We start from the raw sequence: 18,930 nt of genomic DNA on the forward strand, positions 1-18,930 counted from the left end.
GGTATTTTAGTGTATTTTAATTTTTTTAAGAACCCTAAAAATATTGTTTTCATATGTATTTATGTTTCTAGGATTTTTGGGCCTTTTTTAGAATTTTCTAAATCTATTTTAAATTAATAGAAACCCCTACAGGTTATTTCTAAAAAAATTCTACAAGGGAGGTGTTTTCAAAATTATATTTAGAAGTTGAGGGACTCGTGTGGGGGGCTAAGAGTCTAGCTCCCACACTTGTGGGGCCCACATGATGTGGGATGCGGGACCACATGGGCCACAAGCCCCACATAGTTGGTCACCTATGTTTTCCATTAATTTGGGAATCTTTGTGGGAGCCAATTTTAATTACTGAAAAATATTTTTAGAGAGTTGAAATTTTGAGATATCTTAGTGAAAATATTTTGAGAGATTTTTATGGGATCTTAGATTATTTTGACCAAGTTCGTGCGCCATCGGTCAGGTGATCGAGTGTGAGGTGTACCAAGTCCTAAAGGGGTAACCCTAGGCACAAAGAGTAGTAAGTCTACTCAATTTTATTTATTTGATGTCCTTGTTTTATTTCCTAAGTTGTAAGTTCGAATTCAGATTTAGAATAAAGTTTTTTTTTTTGGTAGTAAGATTTAAAGATCCTAGATTGTAGTAGTTGTTATTTCTGCATTGTATTATGGCCATTGTAAATAGAAATTCCAGGCATTAATAAAGATTAAAGTAAAGAAGAAATTCTTTTTTTTTTTTTTTGAATTTATACTCTACTAGCCCCGGCTTTCATAAGTGCATTTGGTTTCTCACTTGCTAAGATTATAAAAGCAAGAGCAACACAACAATCAAATCTCAGGTGACAATTATGCCATTTCCACCTGACCAGCATTTTTAAACTCACCAAATGTAGGCTAAAATATACTTAGGATACACACAATGATAGAGGCCTCGGAATTCAAATCATAGTGAAGAAATCCATTCCAAAAGATGTCCCTATAATGGATGCGTACATAGCAAATAGGATTCAAGCCAATAGGCAAAACCAAAATACTCCAAAACAGAGGAGAGAAAAATAGAAAAATGTAACTTTTCTCAAAAAAGCTTTATACTACAACCCTTTATAGCAATACAAAAGTTAACTTTTCTCAAAAAAAAAATAGAAACATGTAAGCACAATCATTTTGAAGAATATACAGATAAGTCAACACAAGAAAGCATACTAAATATTAGAAAGTTCGAATTTTTACCTCTAAAACTTCATCAAACTCAACAAGACTCTTTCTTATTCCAAAGAAGTACTTCTCTGCATTTATTTGTAGGGCCAACAGCTGAAATTTATAAGGTGAAACTGTTGAGATGACTGGCAATATGATATCATCAAGAAAGAGCATAACAAAACAGAATGGATGGGAACAGCCCTGCAACCCCAGGACAGAATAATACAAAAGCATCACCTGTTTCACAATCGTGTCACCTTCAATTGGAATATTCTCCTCATTAGTTATCTTTGATATGAGTTTCACAGCCCATTCTGTGTCAAAGTTGAACTTTTGAAACATCTCATCCTGCAAACTATTTTGAGGAGAGGTTAACACTCTCAACAAAAAAAAAAAAAAATACTATTTTGAGGAGATTATTGCCTCTTGAGGCTTATTGGCATCACTAGAGATCAGAAACACCCAGACTACACCAAATTAGAACCATTTTTCCAGTCTAACCAGTCCAAAACCCACTGATGATGGAAAGTATAAGCTACTTCACAAACTTGTACTCAAACATAAATCTCCATGTTATAGCTCAAACATACTATAGATATTTCAGATAGTTTAGAATGACACCAAGATAAGGTGCACTCCAGCACTCTGCATCTTCACTTTAACCTGTAATATACCAAATCAAATAAAAACATTCGTCTTATACATACTTCAAGGGCCTTTAGCCATTTCATCCTCAGATACCCTCTTCACCTTAAAATAACAACAGTGAAAAAAGAAACCAATAATTTTTGGCAAAAATTCCTTTTATCTATTGAAAATTTTTTTAAAAAAAGTTTAGAATAGACAAAATAGTTCTCTCCAGGCAAAAACTAGCCACCTTTGCTTTCAAAGAGGGAGTTTGCTTTCCTTCAAATCAAAGCCTCCACAACGTATTGCACATCCCTCTCTCATCTAAGAAGCAGAATGGAACTTAATGATGATCTTATTGCATGTTTTCACTCTATCAGCATTTCCATGAGTCTTGAGCTAAAACAGTCCAGCATCAGGATGGTGGCAACTCTGCTCAGTTAAGCATATCACTAGGGTGTTAGAGGGCATAATGCTGCCTCGGCATTCAGCCAAGCAGGCATGGTTCCTCTCCAAAACCCCTGAAGTTACAGGCATGCAGGGGAATGGATAATCTCAACATTGTGCTAACTGGAGATCATCTCCGGCATCGAGGCTTCCAATGCCCCAACTTTCATGTGGTCCTTGTCAAGAGAAGCAGGAGGCTGACAACATTTATATAATTATTCACTATTTTGCTTCCAGAGCAGGCATGGTTCCTCTCCAAAGCCCCTGAAGTTACAGGCATTCAGGGGAATGAATAATCTCAACAATGTGCTAACTGGAGATCATCTCCGGCATCGGGGCTTCCAATGCCCCAACTTTCATGTGGTCCTTGTCAAAAGATGCGGGAGGATGCCGACATTTATATAATTATTCGCTATTTCGCTTCTTCATATGGGTGATTGATGTTCCTTCATGGAGTTGTTTGAGGTGCAATAAATTGTACCTAGATTGATCATGTTTGCTGTTCCACAGCTAGACTTCTCCTATAGGATGCTGTCGCAGCAGCATCTTATGGTGGTTTTGCCCATTGGCTTATGAAGAATTTGGTTAGAGAGGAACAACAGGATTTTTGGAGGATAACAGTCCAGGGCATCTGTGTTACAGGAACATATATGTCAAGCTGTTATCTCAATGACACTGTACATGACTATTTCAGAGACATTCCAATGGTTCACCAGTGCCATTCCATTAAGCTATAATGGCCAGCTCTGAACTTCTGAGGCAAGTCAGCCTTAGGATAGTATGGATCCTCCACCATCTTGATCTTGATACTTCTATTTTAATTGGAGCTATTTAAGGAATCCAAATTCCTTTCAGGGGGGGAGCATTCTCAGAGATGAAACAGGGAGGGTGCTCAAATTCTACTCAGATCTGAGTAGGGATGCCTGACTCGGTGGAGAGAGAGGGCTGGGGCCCTTCTCATAGGATTGAGGATCTTCCATAGTTATGTCCAGGTCCATCGACGGAGGTTGACACCCTCAACACCATTAGTTGCATGGAAAGAGAATCCCATTGTACTTATCAGCTGGCAGACGTTTTTGAGAAGTTTAAGGACCTTGATGATTGCTCAAGGATGTAGTTCCAGGTTTCAGCACATTTGTCATGAGACTAATTCAGAAACAAATTCTTAGGCTTGTGACAGGGTGGACACGCCTTCTTTATTCATTGACAACTTAAATGCCTTCCCTCCCTCTACAATCTTAAATCTTTTAAAAACAAAAGCATTGCATGCAAGGGGAGACTTTAGCAGCTAATATTATCAAACAGCAAGCATGAAATGAATACTTCTGATTGATCAGTTACATTGGTTCATTTACAAAGTAACTTGACAAAATCATTTGGGATACTTGAATATATTTTAACAATAGTATGCTGCAATTAGACTGAGATCTCCTCAAGGAAACCTGCATATTTTGCTCCCATACCCATCTCAAGATGGCACTAAAATAAAGATTAAAAGTATCAGTCAATCCAATATACAAGTGGAACTTTTTCATCAATCAATCCAATACACAAGTGGAACTTTCAGAATTTCAAATAAGATTACAGAACATATCACATGAAATGCTGCTGTGAACTTTTTGTTTTGATAGTTGCATTGCTGCCATAAACGTTCACAACTATTATTTGATTGTGATCCACAATCATTTTATGTTGTAAAGAAATGCATGAACCACAAATATTTGTAGGAAATCCGAATCAACATAACACCTTTTAATTGAAAGATTACAATTCACGATGACGATGCTTCTAATTAATGTTCAGTCCATTCTATTTCTTCATCCAAAGTTCTCATAAACATCTTGAATCTATAATTCTTCGGTCTGGCAGAAACATAGCCAAGTTCATGGCAAGTAATAAGTATGTTAAATCTTCCTAATCACTTTCTTTTTCTTGCATGTAATGTAATCTTGAGAATTTCAAAGCATGTGAAAGCAGATAGCAATTGCTTTAAATAGGGAAGTCACAGACATATATCAAATTTAGAAACTATACCTCACCATAAATCTTGTTGATCCAGGGTCTCCTTGCCTTCCAGCTCTCCCGCGAAGCTACAAACAGAAAAGGAAACAACTCAGCAAATTAAAATACAAAATGAAATAGGTGAGCATAATATACGAGTACAGTAACTGGGTATGAAGAAACTGTTTAACTAGCCAATAGTGGAAATGATGTATACGAAGCTATCAGTGCTCTTCATATTCAAAGACATTCTTCTTTGGAAAGGTCAACTGGTATATCTATATTTATACAGTTTATTTGTACATATTAAAAGACGGGGCATTCCACAACTCAAGTGCTCTATACAATGGTACCAAAAAGGTAGAGTCTATACAAACCCACACTGACAAAAATGGTGGGTATTGAAGAAGGAAGAGAGATGGGGAAGTGGGGGAGAGAGAGAGTGAAAGCATGAGAAAAGAGAGAGACATTTACATACATTTAACCAAGAGAATTTGTGCCACCTCAAAGATTAGCAAAATATAAATAAGCATCCTCATATTCACAGACATGCACTAAAACCACTGTGATATCCATAGTTTTTTGGCCTGGAAACAAATATATTACTGTATGATTGCACATTTATCAAGCAATGCAACCAGTCTAAATGTCAAAAATGGGCTCAGAATACTTCAGAAGCAGCTCAAAATGCCATACCTGGCTTTCAAGAAAATAGTATTTTCTAAAAGAGAAAATGAGAGGATATCATGCAAGAAAATGACAGGCAATCATGCAAAAACACTAATAGAAAGCTTGTTTGTTCATTTCGTTTTTTCTTTTCTTTTCTTTTTAAAATTTTCAGTTTTCGATTTCAAGGGATTTTGCAATTTGTAAAGCCCTTAATAGTTAAGAACCAAAAGTGCAAGCAACAAGTTTTTTTGGGGGGAGGCGGGGTTTAAGGGCTTTGATAATTCGTAGAAGTCTTTAAATTTAAAAAGAAAAAAAGAAAATGTGAACTATATATTTAAGAAAGAACGTTTGTTACTTTGTGGCTTTATGCATTTTTTTTTTGTAATTTCAGTTTTTACTTTGATCTTGAAGGGCTTTTACAAATTATGGTGAGCAATTTCTTTTTGTTTTTGCAGTTTTTCATGGATTCTACACTTTGTATGGGATTTAGAAAATTACAAATAACGAACTATCAATTTCTATTAGTTATCTAACCTCTTTTTCCTCACAACTCTCCATGGTTTTTGTTTGCATTTATTTTGATTTTAGGATATGAAATTGAAATTCTTGTAAACTAGTGAAGTGTGAAGTTGCTTGGTTGCTTTTTTGTGAGTTGGTCATGCATGTCCGACCTAGGAATTGGTTTTGAATGGGTCGACAAAAGGGTAATGAGACCCAGCATGGGGCCATGTAAATAGGTCTTAAAGAGAGATAATGGGAAGATATGTGCATATAAAGAGAGGAGGGATTCATTAGGTTAAGAAGCATTTGGCCCACAAAATTGAAAATATGAGCAAAAACCCCAAGGTTCCCTCTCATGTGATGTTCGAGATGCAGAAAAACATCGAACATCATGCTGTTGACAAGCAAAGGAGGCGAGAAATTGTTGATGATATGGGGAACCCCCACCCAACCCAAGAGGAGGAGCTTCTTGATATTGATGAGGGAGGAGATGACGAACCCCCTCAAGCTAGGAGGAGACTTCGGAAAGAGCCTGTTTCTTCCACACATTCTACGTCTAGCAAGCCTAGAAGACCCTATCCAGGTTGTGGGTTGGAGGACTATTTTTCACCTAAGACAACACCTGGCTTCCAGCCAACCATTAAAAGTGTGTTGGCCAAGGACAAAGCAAAAGAACAGGCAACCACGTGTAGCTTGCGGGATGAATTGTCGCTCCATCTCATTTGACGCCCTCAACTCCTAATTTCAGCGTATGTTGGATGCAGTGGTATCCATAGGTCCAAAGTATAAAGGCCCTCCTATCATGATTATAGGACTTCATTACTAAAGACGAATGTGGATAAGGTGAGAGTGTACACAAGATCATTCAGGGAGATATTGGAGAGTGAAGGATGCTCCATCATAGCTTATGTGTGGAAAGAAAATAAACTAAGGCAATTAATTAATTTTCTGGTGTTGTACAAAAAGAACTGCTTTCATGAAGACAATTTGTTTAGGGAAGTTGTTGAGGAGGTGGGAACACATGATGTGGCCCAATTCATTACAGATAATGCTACAAGAACATTATCTCACTATGTTTTGGGCATCTTGTGCAGCCCACTGTATTTTAATCTAAAGGCTATAGGGAAGATGTCCCATGTTGAAAAGGTTGTAGATAAGGCAAAAGGAAATAACAAAAATTATTTACAACTACAGCTTTATCCTCGATCTTACAAGGAAACATACTCAGGGTTACTAGATTTGCCACTAACTTCCACATTTTAAAGAGCATATCGCAGCACATGGATGGCCTCAAATCCATGTTTACATCGATTGAGTTGCGGGATTCCATTGGGCTAGGAAGACTAGTGGGAAGGAGATGGTAGAATTAATTTTGAGTAGTTATATTGGACCAATGTTGCCAACATAATTCTTGTTATAGGGCCCTTGGTGAAGGATTTGAGGATTGTACTTGGTGATTCTATACCTATCATGGGGAATATGAGGCAATAGACAAGGCCGAGGCAACAAGAACTTTTAAGTATAGGAAGGGCATATATGAGAAGTACTGGAAAATTATTGATGATAAATGGGATAGGCAGCTGCATCCACCTTATATATGCAGTTGTTCATTATCTTAAGCCACAATTCTTCTATAACAACAGCCACAATTTCAACTCATCCTGAGATCACCATGGACCTGTTGCCATAGTGGAAAAGTCATACCATATCAAATATATGCAAGGAAAGATTGGGAAGGAAATGTGCACAAACACCTCCCTTGGGGGGCCGGTGGCAATTGCCTTATGTGATGAAATCCTCCTAGGTAATTAATTTTATGATTTATTTTTTCTTTATTAACTGGTAATTAATTTTATGATTTATTTTTTCTTTATTAACTCATTCTTCATTATAATGTCTCATGTTTATTCTTCTAATTAAGTGATTATCTCTAATGCTTTATTATATTATTATTCAATTTTCATTTCCAGCAGATTGGTGGTCATAACTTGGTGGAAGGTCCCCAACCGTTAGAGTCTCACTATTTGTTATTCTCAGCTAAACCTGTTGTGCAAGTGGTTGTGAGAGGAATTGGAGCATTTTCCTGCTAAGTGAAAGAGGTTGGAGCAGAGAAGGTTGAGAGGCAGATCATTTGTGGTCTAGGTGTCTCTCAATCTTGTGGTTCCTTCTCCCCCATCTCCTTTGTTGTCATTCTTTCTTTTGAACAATTTTGTATCATGCAATCATTGATTCTTTTCAATCTTTTTTTCATTTTTATACATCCCTTTTCAAATTCTATATATCCTTTTCATTTTCTATATGTCCTTTGCATTTTACATATCGCTTATTCCAATAAAGACATGTAAATAAATGTGTATACAGTTATGAACGTATTTATATAGAGAGCCTCTTATACTTTTCACCAGACTCTCTCAAATCTCCTAAACCCGCCGCTTCACCACCCAAGCATCTAAAGAATAAGTAATCTATCGTAGCTCAATCACCATTTTCATCATTTGATACAGAAAAAGATATTCTCCACTTAAGACCCAATAAAAAAAGGTATTTCAAAGCTTGTTGCTCCTAAGAAGATCAAATCTTGGCTGAGGTATGTATATCAATCTTCGCCTCTATCGTAAACCTAATTCTAATTCTTGCATTAGGATAAAAGCCTGTTTATATGACTTAAAATTGAACGAACAAGGTTTTGAGGGATATGACAACAGTTTTAAATGAGGTGTTGTCTGATCAGGTGGTTCAGCAGAAATTCCTTTGTCCCTCACCATGCCCACACATATCTTATGAAAATGAGACCAACGGGCTCCCTAAAAGGGAAAAAAAGAACCACATACTATTTCATGCAAATTAACAATTATGCATGAACAATCATCTAACAGTCCTGTGAATCACTAAAATACTCATGGAATTTGTTAAACCCATCCCTTAATATTGTGAGGTTCAACCATGGAAATTCAATGTGATAAGCAGAAAGCATCTCACTCCAAATAGTGTACTCAAATGATCTATTTATGTGGCTTACACCAAGTAATAATCAACTTCAGCCATAATTTGCATTTCCACTCATAGTAGTGCTTACAAACAATTTTACAAGAACAGGCATATGTACTTTTCAAAATTACTCGTTAACGTGTAATAGTTGTGCATTTTTAAGTTTTTAACACATGTTACCTGGTTATCAATTCGGCGGGACTCATGTAAAGATGTTCCAATCACATGAAGCCCTCCCAACCTTTTAACCTCTGCCCCTTCCTTTGAACAGTGAGCCTCACAATCCATAAGCACAGAGATATACGCATGAGCTATTGTAGGATTAAGCTGATATGACTCGGATTCTTCTTTTAAAAGCTCTTGTAAGCCATCCATGCTCATAGTCTGACTAATTTGTATCGATTCTGAAATTATCGATTTTGCCTGCTGATATGTCCAGCCCTTACGCCCACTTTTACTAGAATATTTTGCTACATCATTAAAAAATGCATCAGAAAATACACACGCAAGAATACTATGTCAATAATATTGTGGAGCTGTCCATTTCAATTTCTAAGGGAATATCAACCTTAAGAGTTACAGACCTGTTAGTGCAGCCTTTGCCAGCAAAGCTAGTGATGATGGTCCAATTTTTATTTTTGACAGACCCTGCAAGTACATTATTTATCTGAATAAAAAATTAAAGACCAATTTCGATTATTGATGAAAAAGTAAAAAGTAAACCTCAACCAATATTTGCCTTTTGTGACACAGGAACTCCATCCGTTTCAACATTTGGAGTTTCTTGGCTCATAAAAGAGAGCAAGCTGTCCTCCAATATTTCTTTTGCAAGCATCTGCATTCACCTCCATATTTCAAAAGCGCAAACGATTTAAATAACTAAAAGAACTAACACAAGAAAGAACATAAAACTTAATCAGCTCAATTGACTGTTTTTGAGCAACTGTTTAATTCAATTCAATAACAGGAACCCCATATAACTACAGTAAAGGGAATAAGAGCCTTAAACCATAACAATCTCAAGCATTCCAAAGAGAACCAGGTGCTAGATCCCCATAGTACCATATATTACAAGCAAAAATGCATCAACATAAAGCTGGGTTATTATGCAACAGAAATTGTAAGTATAAGCAATGTCTGGACAATAATACGAATAGATTCCTCTCACCTTGGGGTTTCCACCCAAGATAATATCAGTCCCTCTACCAGCCATGTTAGTAGAAATTGTAATGGCATGTTTCCGTCCTGCTTGGGCTATGACCTCTGCCTCTCTCGATGCATACTACATGGAATAAAGAAACATCGACATCAGAAAGCTTGTTGTAAATTCAGAAAACGTATTATATGTTCACCATATACAGACAGACCTTTGGTCGTGCATTCAGAACATTATGGGGAATATTCCTTTGCTTGAGAAGCTCAGATAAGTATTCAGAATTCTCAACGCTGCACCAATTAATGACACAGAAAATGATTAACATATTTCAGAATTCTTCAGGATAGAAATTTTAACCTAAATTGACATTTAAGGAAATAAAATAATTGAACATGATTGTCTCAAACAAGCAAAACATCCTTGACCACACACATACTGATTTAATTTCACTAGAATATAACGTCAAAAAATGCCCATTGCATTTCAACTCATATCATGACATAATCCAATAGTGCATCACATATAGTCCAGCACCTCCCAGAGATTGCTTGCCTCTCCTCCATGGACTCTACAATGATTCTAGAATGATACTTTCTGATCATATTCCAAATTGATGCTTCCTCTTCAAGAAAGATAAAAAAAGAAGTATTAAAGACGTGAATGACTTTCTGGTACGCATGAGCTGGCCTCAGTCTAATGAACCAAGTGACAACTAGCAGGCAGAAACAATCAGGACTAATATATTATCTAAATGGAATGGTTTAATGTACACTATCTGCCCACTCCTCTTCTCAAAGGTGGATTCACATAAGCCTATTCTGAGCACCTGATAGAATAATTCAGTCCAGGAATGGGAGTGGAAGTTCATACGAGTAGGATTAAATTACCTTGAAGTATTTTTACCATTAATGACATTCTTAGGGCCATTACCATCTGCAAATCAAATCAGATCAAAGCTCAGGCCCTGCTCACTAGGATGCAAAGCTTGGACCTCACTGGAAAATTATAGAAATAGAAAATGTCACAATGTAATTGCTTAGACCAGCAAGAAATTGAAATACCCTTGGAGGCATAGCAACATCTTTTAGGGAAATTTAAAAAGTCCTTGACCCACTCCTAGAGGGCCACCAATGAAAAGTGTGACGCTTGGCGAAAGAGGGTGTCATAAAAGAACCCTAAGTTGTGCCTCATTTTGACATTTAGGAGCAGTGTTCCATGACTTTTCTCAGCCAGGTACTCGGCCCTTGGCCAAGGCGAGTAACTTGGCTGAGTCAGAGTGGACTTGGTTATGCACACCCATTTACAATGGGGGGAAAAAAATAAGACAAAAGGAAACATTTTCTAAAAAATAATCAAAATAGAAATCATTAGAAGGCTAAGATGAAAAAAAACTATGAAAACAATAGACTATTGAAATTTTTTATATATACTATGAAAACAATAGAACCTTGAATATTTCAGAAAATTTTAGAAAAAGGAAAACTATGAAAGATCCCAAATCACCCTAAAAACTATCAAAATCATCCAAAAAATAATTTCCAAGAAATATCTTGGTTATTTCTATTTTTTAATCTTTTTAAATGTTTTAAAAAAAAATTGGGGTTTTTGTGGGGGGCGAGTAGGGCACCCAACTTGCCTAGAACCCACCTCGCCACTAGGGCGAGGCCGAGCTACTCGGCCAAGTTATAGAACACTGTTTAGGAATCGAACATGCACATACTCATTTTTGTATAGATATAATTTATGTACATCTATTTTTTCATGATTAATGAAAGTATACACGGTTTAGCAATATAAAATGAAAAATTTTCATACAGAATTGCTAGCACCATCAACTGGAGATGATTAGGGTGTATCATCCCTCTGCTCGAAGTCCATAAAATCCTAAAGGAACTTTCACAGAGGAAAATGTTTTTGGTGTATTTCAGCAGAGAACAATTTTTTTATATATTTCAGTGGAACAACGACACAACCCAACCATCCCTTGTCAACAGCTAGGGACATACAAGCGAACCGTATGAAACCCAAGTTATAGCATATGATACAAACCTTACCACAATGAGCTTGGTCATTCTGGCATGGCCATTTACTTGTTCTCGGCCTAGCACATGGCAAGAATCAATCGACCACATGAACTCCTGCTACGTACACAAAGTTTGCTTCTTTTTTTATTAGTCGCTTGAAATTTCTTAATGTGTGAGCATGTACAAAATTTTCCATAAATCAATAAAATCCTAGTTTCGAAACCACAAGTGGATGTACAAAAGATGCAGCGATACAAACAATTCTGTCCTATTGCGTCCCTCTTTGGCCGGTGTACCCACTAAACTATTTGTTTCTCTCCAAGTATGCATAAAACATTTCCCCCACGCCTGTATATCTATCCCAATTTTCATTAAGATATTGGGCCAGCCTCCACTGAACCCTTTAGTAACCTTTTGGCCATTCTATAACATTTGTTGAACCCCCTTCAAGAATTACTAATGCCTGATTTTGCTTTAAAAGGCAGACACTTGAAGGAGTGCGATGGTCTCTGCCTCATTTGAGTCAATGACACCAGCAGGTCAGAGAATATATGAGGGCCTCACGACTATGGCATCAAAATACCCCTCCCACTCATGAGGAACCTGGGTTTCTAGAAGAGCTACCATCAAAGTTCAGCTAAAGGGTCCCTTCAGGAAGGGTTTACAAGCAAATGATCTACATTTTCAAGAGTCCATGTCCTGGATTCCCCTTATATGAGGAGATCTATAGTTGAACAACCCTAGAGTTCTTTCTTAATGTGTGCCCATGAGATTACTTGGCCCTGATATTCTCCTTCATACTGGAAATAATTTTTGATGACTCTCAAAAGTCCTCTTGTTCCTTCCTGTCCAAATGGTCATGCAGATGGCCACCATACATATCCTCCCCAAAATTAGGCCTCTCGATTGGATATATGGAGTGATCCATTCTCTGATCAAAGCCTCAACATTGCTTGGTGTGACCCTTGTCGACCCAAATAACTCCAAAAAAAAAAAAGGACCATATATCTTTACAATTGTGCAGTACTAAAAGATGCCTGGCAGTTTCTTCACTTGTATCTGATGCCTCCACGTTGCAAGTCATCTACAGTTAGGACTTTATCCTAAACGACCAACCACATGAAAGCATGTGTCATGGTGGGCCTTTAGATGCAAGGTCCATCAAGTTGCTTTAGGGTGTAAATTACTTTGTTTCATCATATCTTAAAATGACCTGACTGTAGAGAAACCTATTCCATTCAAACTCTGATGAAGGGGAAAAAAGAATAATCCAGAAAAAATTGAAGATAAAATAAGGGATGAGAGAATTATACCCTCTCTGGGTCTGCCAAGGAGTCCACCCCAAGATCTTTTCACAAGATCAAACTCTTTCTCTATTGTCCAAAATTTTTTTTTTCAAAACGAACTTCTTCCCTTTGAATACAAGCTAAAAATAAATAATTAAAAAAAAAAAAAAAAAACTTGAGACACTCTATCCCATGTTTTCCTATATCCTCCTCCTTCCCCGTCATTATCTCTCTCTCTCTCTCTGACCATTACGTAGATAAAAACCCTATTTACAATTGATGCATCTTATATTTTCTTGTTACCCTTCTAAAAGATAACTCCTAACTAAAAGATAACTATAAAAAGATAACACTACAATTACCTATTCCATGTTTTCTCCTCTGACTGAAAGATAAATCTTTTACTTACATTAATAAAAGAGATAAGCCTAATGGTGCAAATAAAATTAGGAAATTCAAAAAAAAATTATTATTTTCCCCACTGAAAGATAAACCATGTACTTACGTTAATACAAGAGATAAGCCTAATGGTGAAAATAAAAGAAGGAAATTCAAAAAAAATATTAGATGGGTAAATTTTTCTTTTCAGAATTGTGGGATGTGCTAATGATTTTAGGGAGGTGCATTTTTTTTACGAAAGATAAATCTATTATTTGGTGTTAGTTGGTTTCATAGGAGGCTTATCTCTTACATGGGCACATGGGTTTATCTTTCTGAGAGGGGAGCAAACATGGAATAGATAATAATAATTACCTTGTTATAGTTATCTTTTGTCACGAGTCATCTTTTATGAAAGGGTAACAAGAAAATAAGAGACATCAGCTGTAAGGAGGTTTTTTATCTTTACGTAATGGTTAGAGAGAGAGATAATGACGTGGAAAGGAGGAGGAGGAAGGAAAACGTGGGAAAGACAGTCTTTGGTAGTTTTTATTATTTTTATTATTTAATTTTAGCATGTACTTAAAGGAAAGAGGTCCCTTTTAAAAAAGTAGAGTTTTGGATAATAAAGACAGTGTTTCGATCTTGTGAAAAGATATTTGGGGCCCGTGCAAACCCTAAGAGAGAGTGTAATCTCTTAACCCTTTATTTTTATTTTTTGATTTGTTATTTTTCTCTCTGCATCAAGTGGTATCAGAGCAAGAAGATCCAACATCACAATGCCACCAAAATATGCTCATATGACCAATGATTTAATTCCATAAATTATTGAGTGTATAAACGAAGCCATGGAGGAGAACATGACGGGCATAAATCGAGCCATAGAAATAATTCAAGGAGAGATCGGTGAAGTGAATCAGTGGTTGCAATGATTGGAAAACACCGGTCATCAAGAAGAGGTTGCTCGCAGCTATGAAGATCCAACACCAAGTTCCATTGTAGAGACAAATCGAGTCCCACAACCAACTCAGGGTGCCGGTCTAGAATGTCACAAACAAATTTGCTAGCAAGATCCACGTCCTATAAAGCATCCACAAGATTTCGGTATTTAAGTCAATCTCTCATAATTTCATTGCAAGCTCCACATAGAGGATTTTATTAACTGGTTAAGTGCAGTTGAAAAAAATTTGAGTGGAGTTAATTGCCAGAGGAGTGTAAGGTTAAACTTATTGCGACTAAGCTCCGCAATTATTAACTGGTTAAGTACAATTGAAAAAAATTGAGTGGAGTGAATTGCCAGAGGAGTGTAAGGTTAAACTTGTTGCGACTAAGCTCCGCAATTATTAATCGGTTAAGTGCAATTGAAAAAAAAATTGAGTGGAGTGAATTGCCAAAGGAGCGTAAGGTTAAACTTGTTGCATCTAAGCTCCGCGGGTATGCTACAAGAAACAGAAAGAAAAAGAAATACAAAGAAAATTACTGAGTTGCAAAAGATGAAAAGAAATAGAAAGACAACTTTCTTCCTGCGAAAAGGAAAAAATTACTGAGTGGCAAAAGATGAAAAGGAAATAGAAAGAAAATTTTCTTCCTGCGGATCATGAGCAAATTTTCTTTCAAGATCTCCAAAATTTGCGACATAATGAAAAGAAAATGGAGGATTATACTAAGGAATTTTATAGATTAGTAGCTCCAAACAACCTCCAAGAGACTAAAGGACAAAAGGTTGCTCGATATGAGCTTCAACCAACCATTAGAGATGAGGTCTTTCTACATCGACCATAGACTTAAAGTGAAGCTTTTCAAATTACTGTACATGAAGAGACCAAATTCTAATGGAGCTATGATAAGCGGTTTCTCACCCAAAAGGAGGTTTGCGCCAACCAAAATTTAATGAAGAAAAAGGGATACCTTGAATGTTACTTGCCATTAGTGCAATGAAACAGGACGTCGTGCATATGAATGCCCAAAAAAGAAGACAGAAGTACAATTGGCTAAAGAAGTGGATGAAGTTCAAGAAGAACATCAAGTTCCAGAAATAATCATGCATAGGGATGTAGGGGATACCCTTTGAATCAAGTTTAAATTTTCTAGCTCGAGGTCAAGCTTCTCCCGCCCCAAGAGAATGATGCAAATAAAATTAGGAAATTTTTAAAAAAAAAGTATTATTATTTTAAATGGTTTTTTTTTTAGAATTGTGGGTTGTGCTAAAGAGATTTTAGGGAGGTTCATTTTTTTATAAAAGATAAATGCTTTGTTTGGTGCGAGTTGTTCTTTTAGGAGGCTTATCTCTAGTATTACCTGGGTACATGGGATTATCTTTTAGTGAGGGAAGAAAACATGGAATAGATAGGAATCGTTATTTTTTTATAGTTATCTTTTAGTTAGGAGTTATCTTTTCAGTAGACTACTAACTCTAGTCAAGTAAACAAGGTATTGACTTTTAATCCATCTAGAATGTCACTGTGGTAAGAACAAGAAAAGTCGAGCAAACCAAGCATTGATTCTCTAACTTTCCCCACTTTAACTAGTGACCAAAGACTCTAACTTTCCTAACTTTAACTAGTGACCAAAGTCAACTCGGTTTAACTTGGGACCAAGTCAACCTGGTTTCACCAGATAATGAAAGAGTCTTATGGCTCAAAGGTCCTTTGTCTAATGAAGACATGGTGGAGGCTATCTTCAGTTGGGCAAGCATAAAGCATGCATGCCAAATGGTTTCTCACATATGCCTTCTCCCAATATGGATTCTTGATGACTTCTCAAGAATCCAGATAATGAAAGAGTCTTATGGCTTAAAGGTCCTTTGTCTAATGAGGCTATCTTCAGTTGGGCAAGCATAAAGCATGCATGCATTCCAAATGGTTTCTCACATATGCCTTCTCCCAAGATGGATTCTTGATGACTTCTCATTATCAAAAAATATCATTGGGGCCGCACATTTACAGAACATAAATTCCAGCAATTTTCCACATAACAAATTTCCTCCCTTTTACCAACCAACGTTGCCTTGTTTGCTAGTACAAAACCAACAGACATGAGGTAGGCATTGACATAGCCATGCTGGAGCAAGAATTCCACAGAGCAGCTCCTATTAAACCTTGATTTCATGTTGCCAAAAAATTCTTGGTCCTAATCTGAGACAATTCTGATACCCCAAACACCTCCCTTATGCTGCCAATAACCCATCTCTAACACCTCATCTATTATGAGTTTATGACCATCCGTCATATCAACATCAGACAGTAGGGGAACGAGAAACCATATAGTCCTTTGGCAGATACAACCATTCTGCAACTCCCTTAGCAATTGGAGAAGCCACACCAAACTTGCCCAAACCAAGGTCAACAAATGCCAGCACCCAGCTATCAACAAGCAAACACTATGACAGTATATCAGCCAAATCCCAGCCCCAAAAACAAAAAGATTTGAATTTCCCATATGATGGGCCATTCCTACTACCTTTGCAAGGCCCAATGCACTTAACCATCCACTAACACTAAATTCACAGAGTATACTCAAATAGATCGACCAAGCCAATGATGCTTAGCTGGTCTTTTCGAATGATCAGCCACACTGGGACTGAGACACGACCCAAACTCCCACGGGGGGCAGCAGTGGGGAAATTCGACAATGATCAAAAGCCCGATCCAGCAAAATCCACTTCTTGCATCGTACCCAACTCCAGAAACCCTAATGCATTAGGGCACCAAGCCCTTTCAAAGGATCTTAACTGACCCCTAAGGACATCGGACAGATTCCTTTGCACCATTTCTACTGTGAGCGTGTAGCCCATATTCAATAACTGTCTCCCCTCTTTCTCCTGAGAATCCCCACTTCCCTACAAATGGACACGCGTCCTAGAAGCTATCACACAAAGCAATTGGACCTTTACTATGTCTACATCCTCCGCCCTGCAATGGCTGATTAAAATTTGCACTAAATTTGTTTTGCCGTGATTGCTACTGCGCACCAAAAATATTCCTGCTAGTTATTTATTCGAAAACTAAACAACGTTGTATCTTGGAGTTTGCTATACATTTGTTTTTACAAGTTGTTTACGTAAGTCATAGAGACATTCACATAGTAGCAACAGAGCAACAGCTTTAATTATTTATACCGGTAGTTGCATCTGGCACATAACAGGAATATTGGTTGTTTTGTATAATTTATTTATATATAAGAGATGCATTCTATTTCAGAAACAAAGTGAAGAACAATTTCCAAACTCTGAAAATTGCAGGATCCATGCACAATCATGTAGAATGAGGTTTCTTTGAAAACCAGGGGGTGTCCAATATAAAAAACAATTCATACGTGGAAATTTGCAAATTTTGCCTGAAGTGATATGTAAGCAACAAAACAAAGATGAAGTTTTACCTTGTTGTTCCAACCAAAATGGGACGGCCCTCTCTAAACATAAATTCCACCTCCTCTCGAACATTTTCCCACTTCCCTCGAGCAGTCTAGCAAGCAATGCAATAAGCACCCAAATACCCAATTCTCTTACATAATCCAGAAAGAGCACATTCATATAACAAAGTTAAAGATAATAATGCAAAAGACATACAGCAAAAGCTTGTATAGGCAAATCTTTGCGAATATTGAGGAGATTTGTTGGAATTTCTATAACTGGCATCTGAAACATTTTTAAGAATTCTTTCTCCTGCATTCATAAATAAACAAAAATTCAATGAAACGTACTATTGCATTGAAGGAGAACACAAAGAAAAGGCATGTTAAGGTCAGAGACCTCTGTTTTAGCAGTCCCCGTCATGCCCGATAGCTTGGGATAGAGCTTAAATAATGACTGGTATGTAATTTGTGCTACGACCACTGAGTCTGCCTGTTAAATTTGCTATGTATGAGTTATGAACTAATGAAGGTAATTTTAGCATGGAAATTTTCCACGTATCACTAATAGAGCACATTCAATGGAGGAACAGAACACAGAAATGCACCTGAATTTTGAGACCTTCTTTAGCCTCTACTGCTTGATGAATACCCTCCGACCACCTTCTTTTCTCTTCAACTCTTCCCGTGAGCTACAGAAAGGGTCAAATATAGGAAGGAAAGAGAATAAGGGTCAAATGTGATTATGAGGACTCAGTTGACAGCTATATAACAAGAAATTACTGCGTAACCAAAATGAAGCAAATAAAACAACAGTGCACACAGAAACAGGGAAAAGGGCAGCGGGGGGGGGAGAGAGATTCTTGTGGCACCCAAGGAACATCATCCATATTTTGCTGCAAATCTGTCATATACTCAATCTACAAGTTAGAACTCCATCATTTAGTGACTGACAGGGAAGAATTATTTTACACCAAAAGATAAAGAGTAAATTTTCAAAACAGAAATGCTTAACAGATTTAAGAGAGAGGAAACAAGAGTGTGAATTTTCAAAACAGTAGTGCTTAACAGATTAAGAGATAGATAACAAGAGAGTGGTCCTGCAGCATTATGTTCAAATAAAGGGAACTGCCAATGGGACAGTGGCCAAGGATCACAAGTCGCTTAAGTTGCACGTGTAAAAAGCATGAAGCAAACCTTACGAGGAGTAAAGAAAACACTTCAGGGAGTCACTGAGAAATATTCCAACATACCTGCCAACCAATTTACTTGCATGCGGACATACATACACACACACATGCAGACATGCATAT

The 18,930-nt window shown here is 37.1% G+C and overlaps 1 protein-coding gene across 9 annotated transcripts in view; it reads right to left on the bottom strand.

The window, feature by feature from the left end:
* The window catches only part of SECA2 (Preprotein translocase SecA family protein), a 38,410-nt gene that overhangs the window by 12,525 nt on the left and 6,955 nt on the right, over nucleotides 1-18,930 (bottom strand). For 7 of the 9 annotated variants that reach the window (XR_016044053.1, XR_016044052.1, XR_016044054.1 and 4 more), the window contains 12 exons: nucleotides 18,226-18,309; nucleotides 18,018-18,110; nucleotides 17,835-17,930; nucleotides 17,645-17,730; nucleotides 9,791-9,869; nucleotides 9,592-9,705; nucleotides 9,163-9,258; nucleotides 9,008-9,071; nucleotides 8,604-8,893; nucleotides 4,299-4,354; nucleotides 1,428-1,545; nucleotides 1,221-1,301 (listed from right to left, as the gene is read on the bottom strand). Coding sequence is in view for 4 of the 9 variants with exons in the window: in XM_020668756.2 (XP_020524415.2) it covers nucleotides 1,221-1,301; nucleotides 1,428-1,545; nucleotides 4,299-4,354; nucleotides 8,604-8,893; nucleotides 9,008-9,071; nucleotides 9,163-9,258; nucleotides 9,592-9,705; nucleotides 9,791-9,869; nucleotides 17,645-17,730; nucleotides 17,835-17,930; nucleotides 18,018-18,110; nucleotides 18,226-18,309 (1,257 nt within the window). In the remaining 5 variants the exon portion in view is untranslated. The remainder of the gene's footprint in view (nucleotides 1-1,220; nucleotides 1,302-1,427; nucleotides 1,546-4,298; nucleotides 4,355-8,603; nucleotides 8,894-9,007; nucleotides 9,072-9,162; nucleotides 9,259-9,591; nucleotides 9,706-9,790; nucleotides 9,870-17,644; nucleotides 17,731-17,834; nucleotides 17,931-18,017; nucleotides 18,111-18,225; nucleotides 18,310-18,930) is intronic. The other 2 variants (XR_016044056.1, XM_088851483.1) reach the window with 1 other exon arrangement.

Source organism: Amborella trichopoda, chromosome 11 (genome assembly GCF_054954075.1).
Source record: "Amborella trichopoda isolate Santa Cruz 75 chromosome 11, AtrichopodaSantaCruz75HAP2 v2.0, whole genome shotgun sequence".
NCBI classification, from domain to species: domain Eukaryota; kingdom Viridiplantae; phylum Streptophyta; class Magnoliopsida; order Amborellales; family Amborellaceae; genus Amborella; species Amborella trichopoda.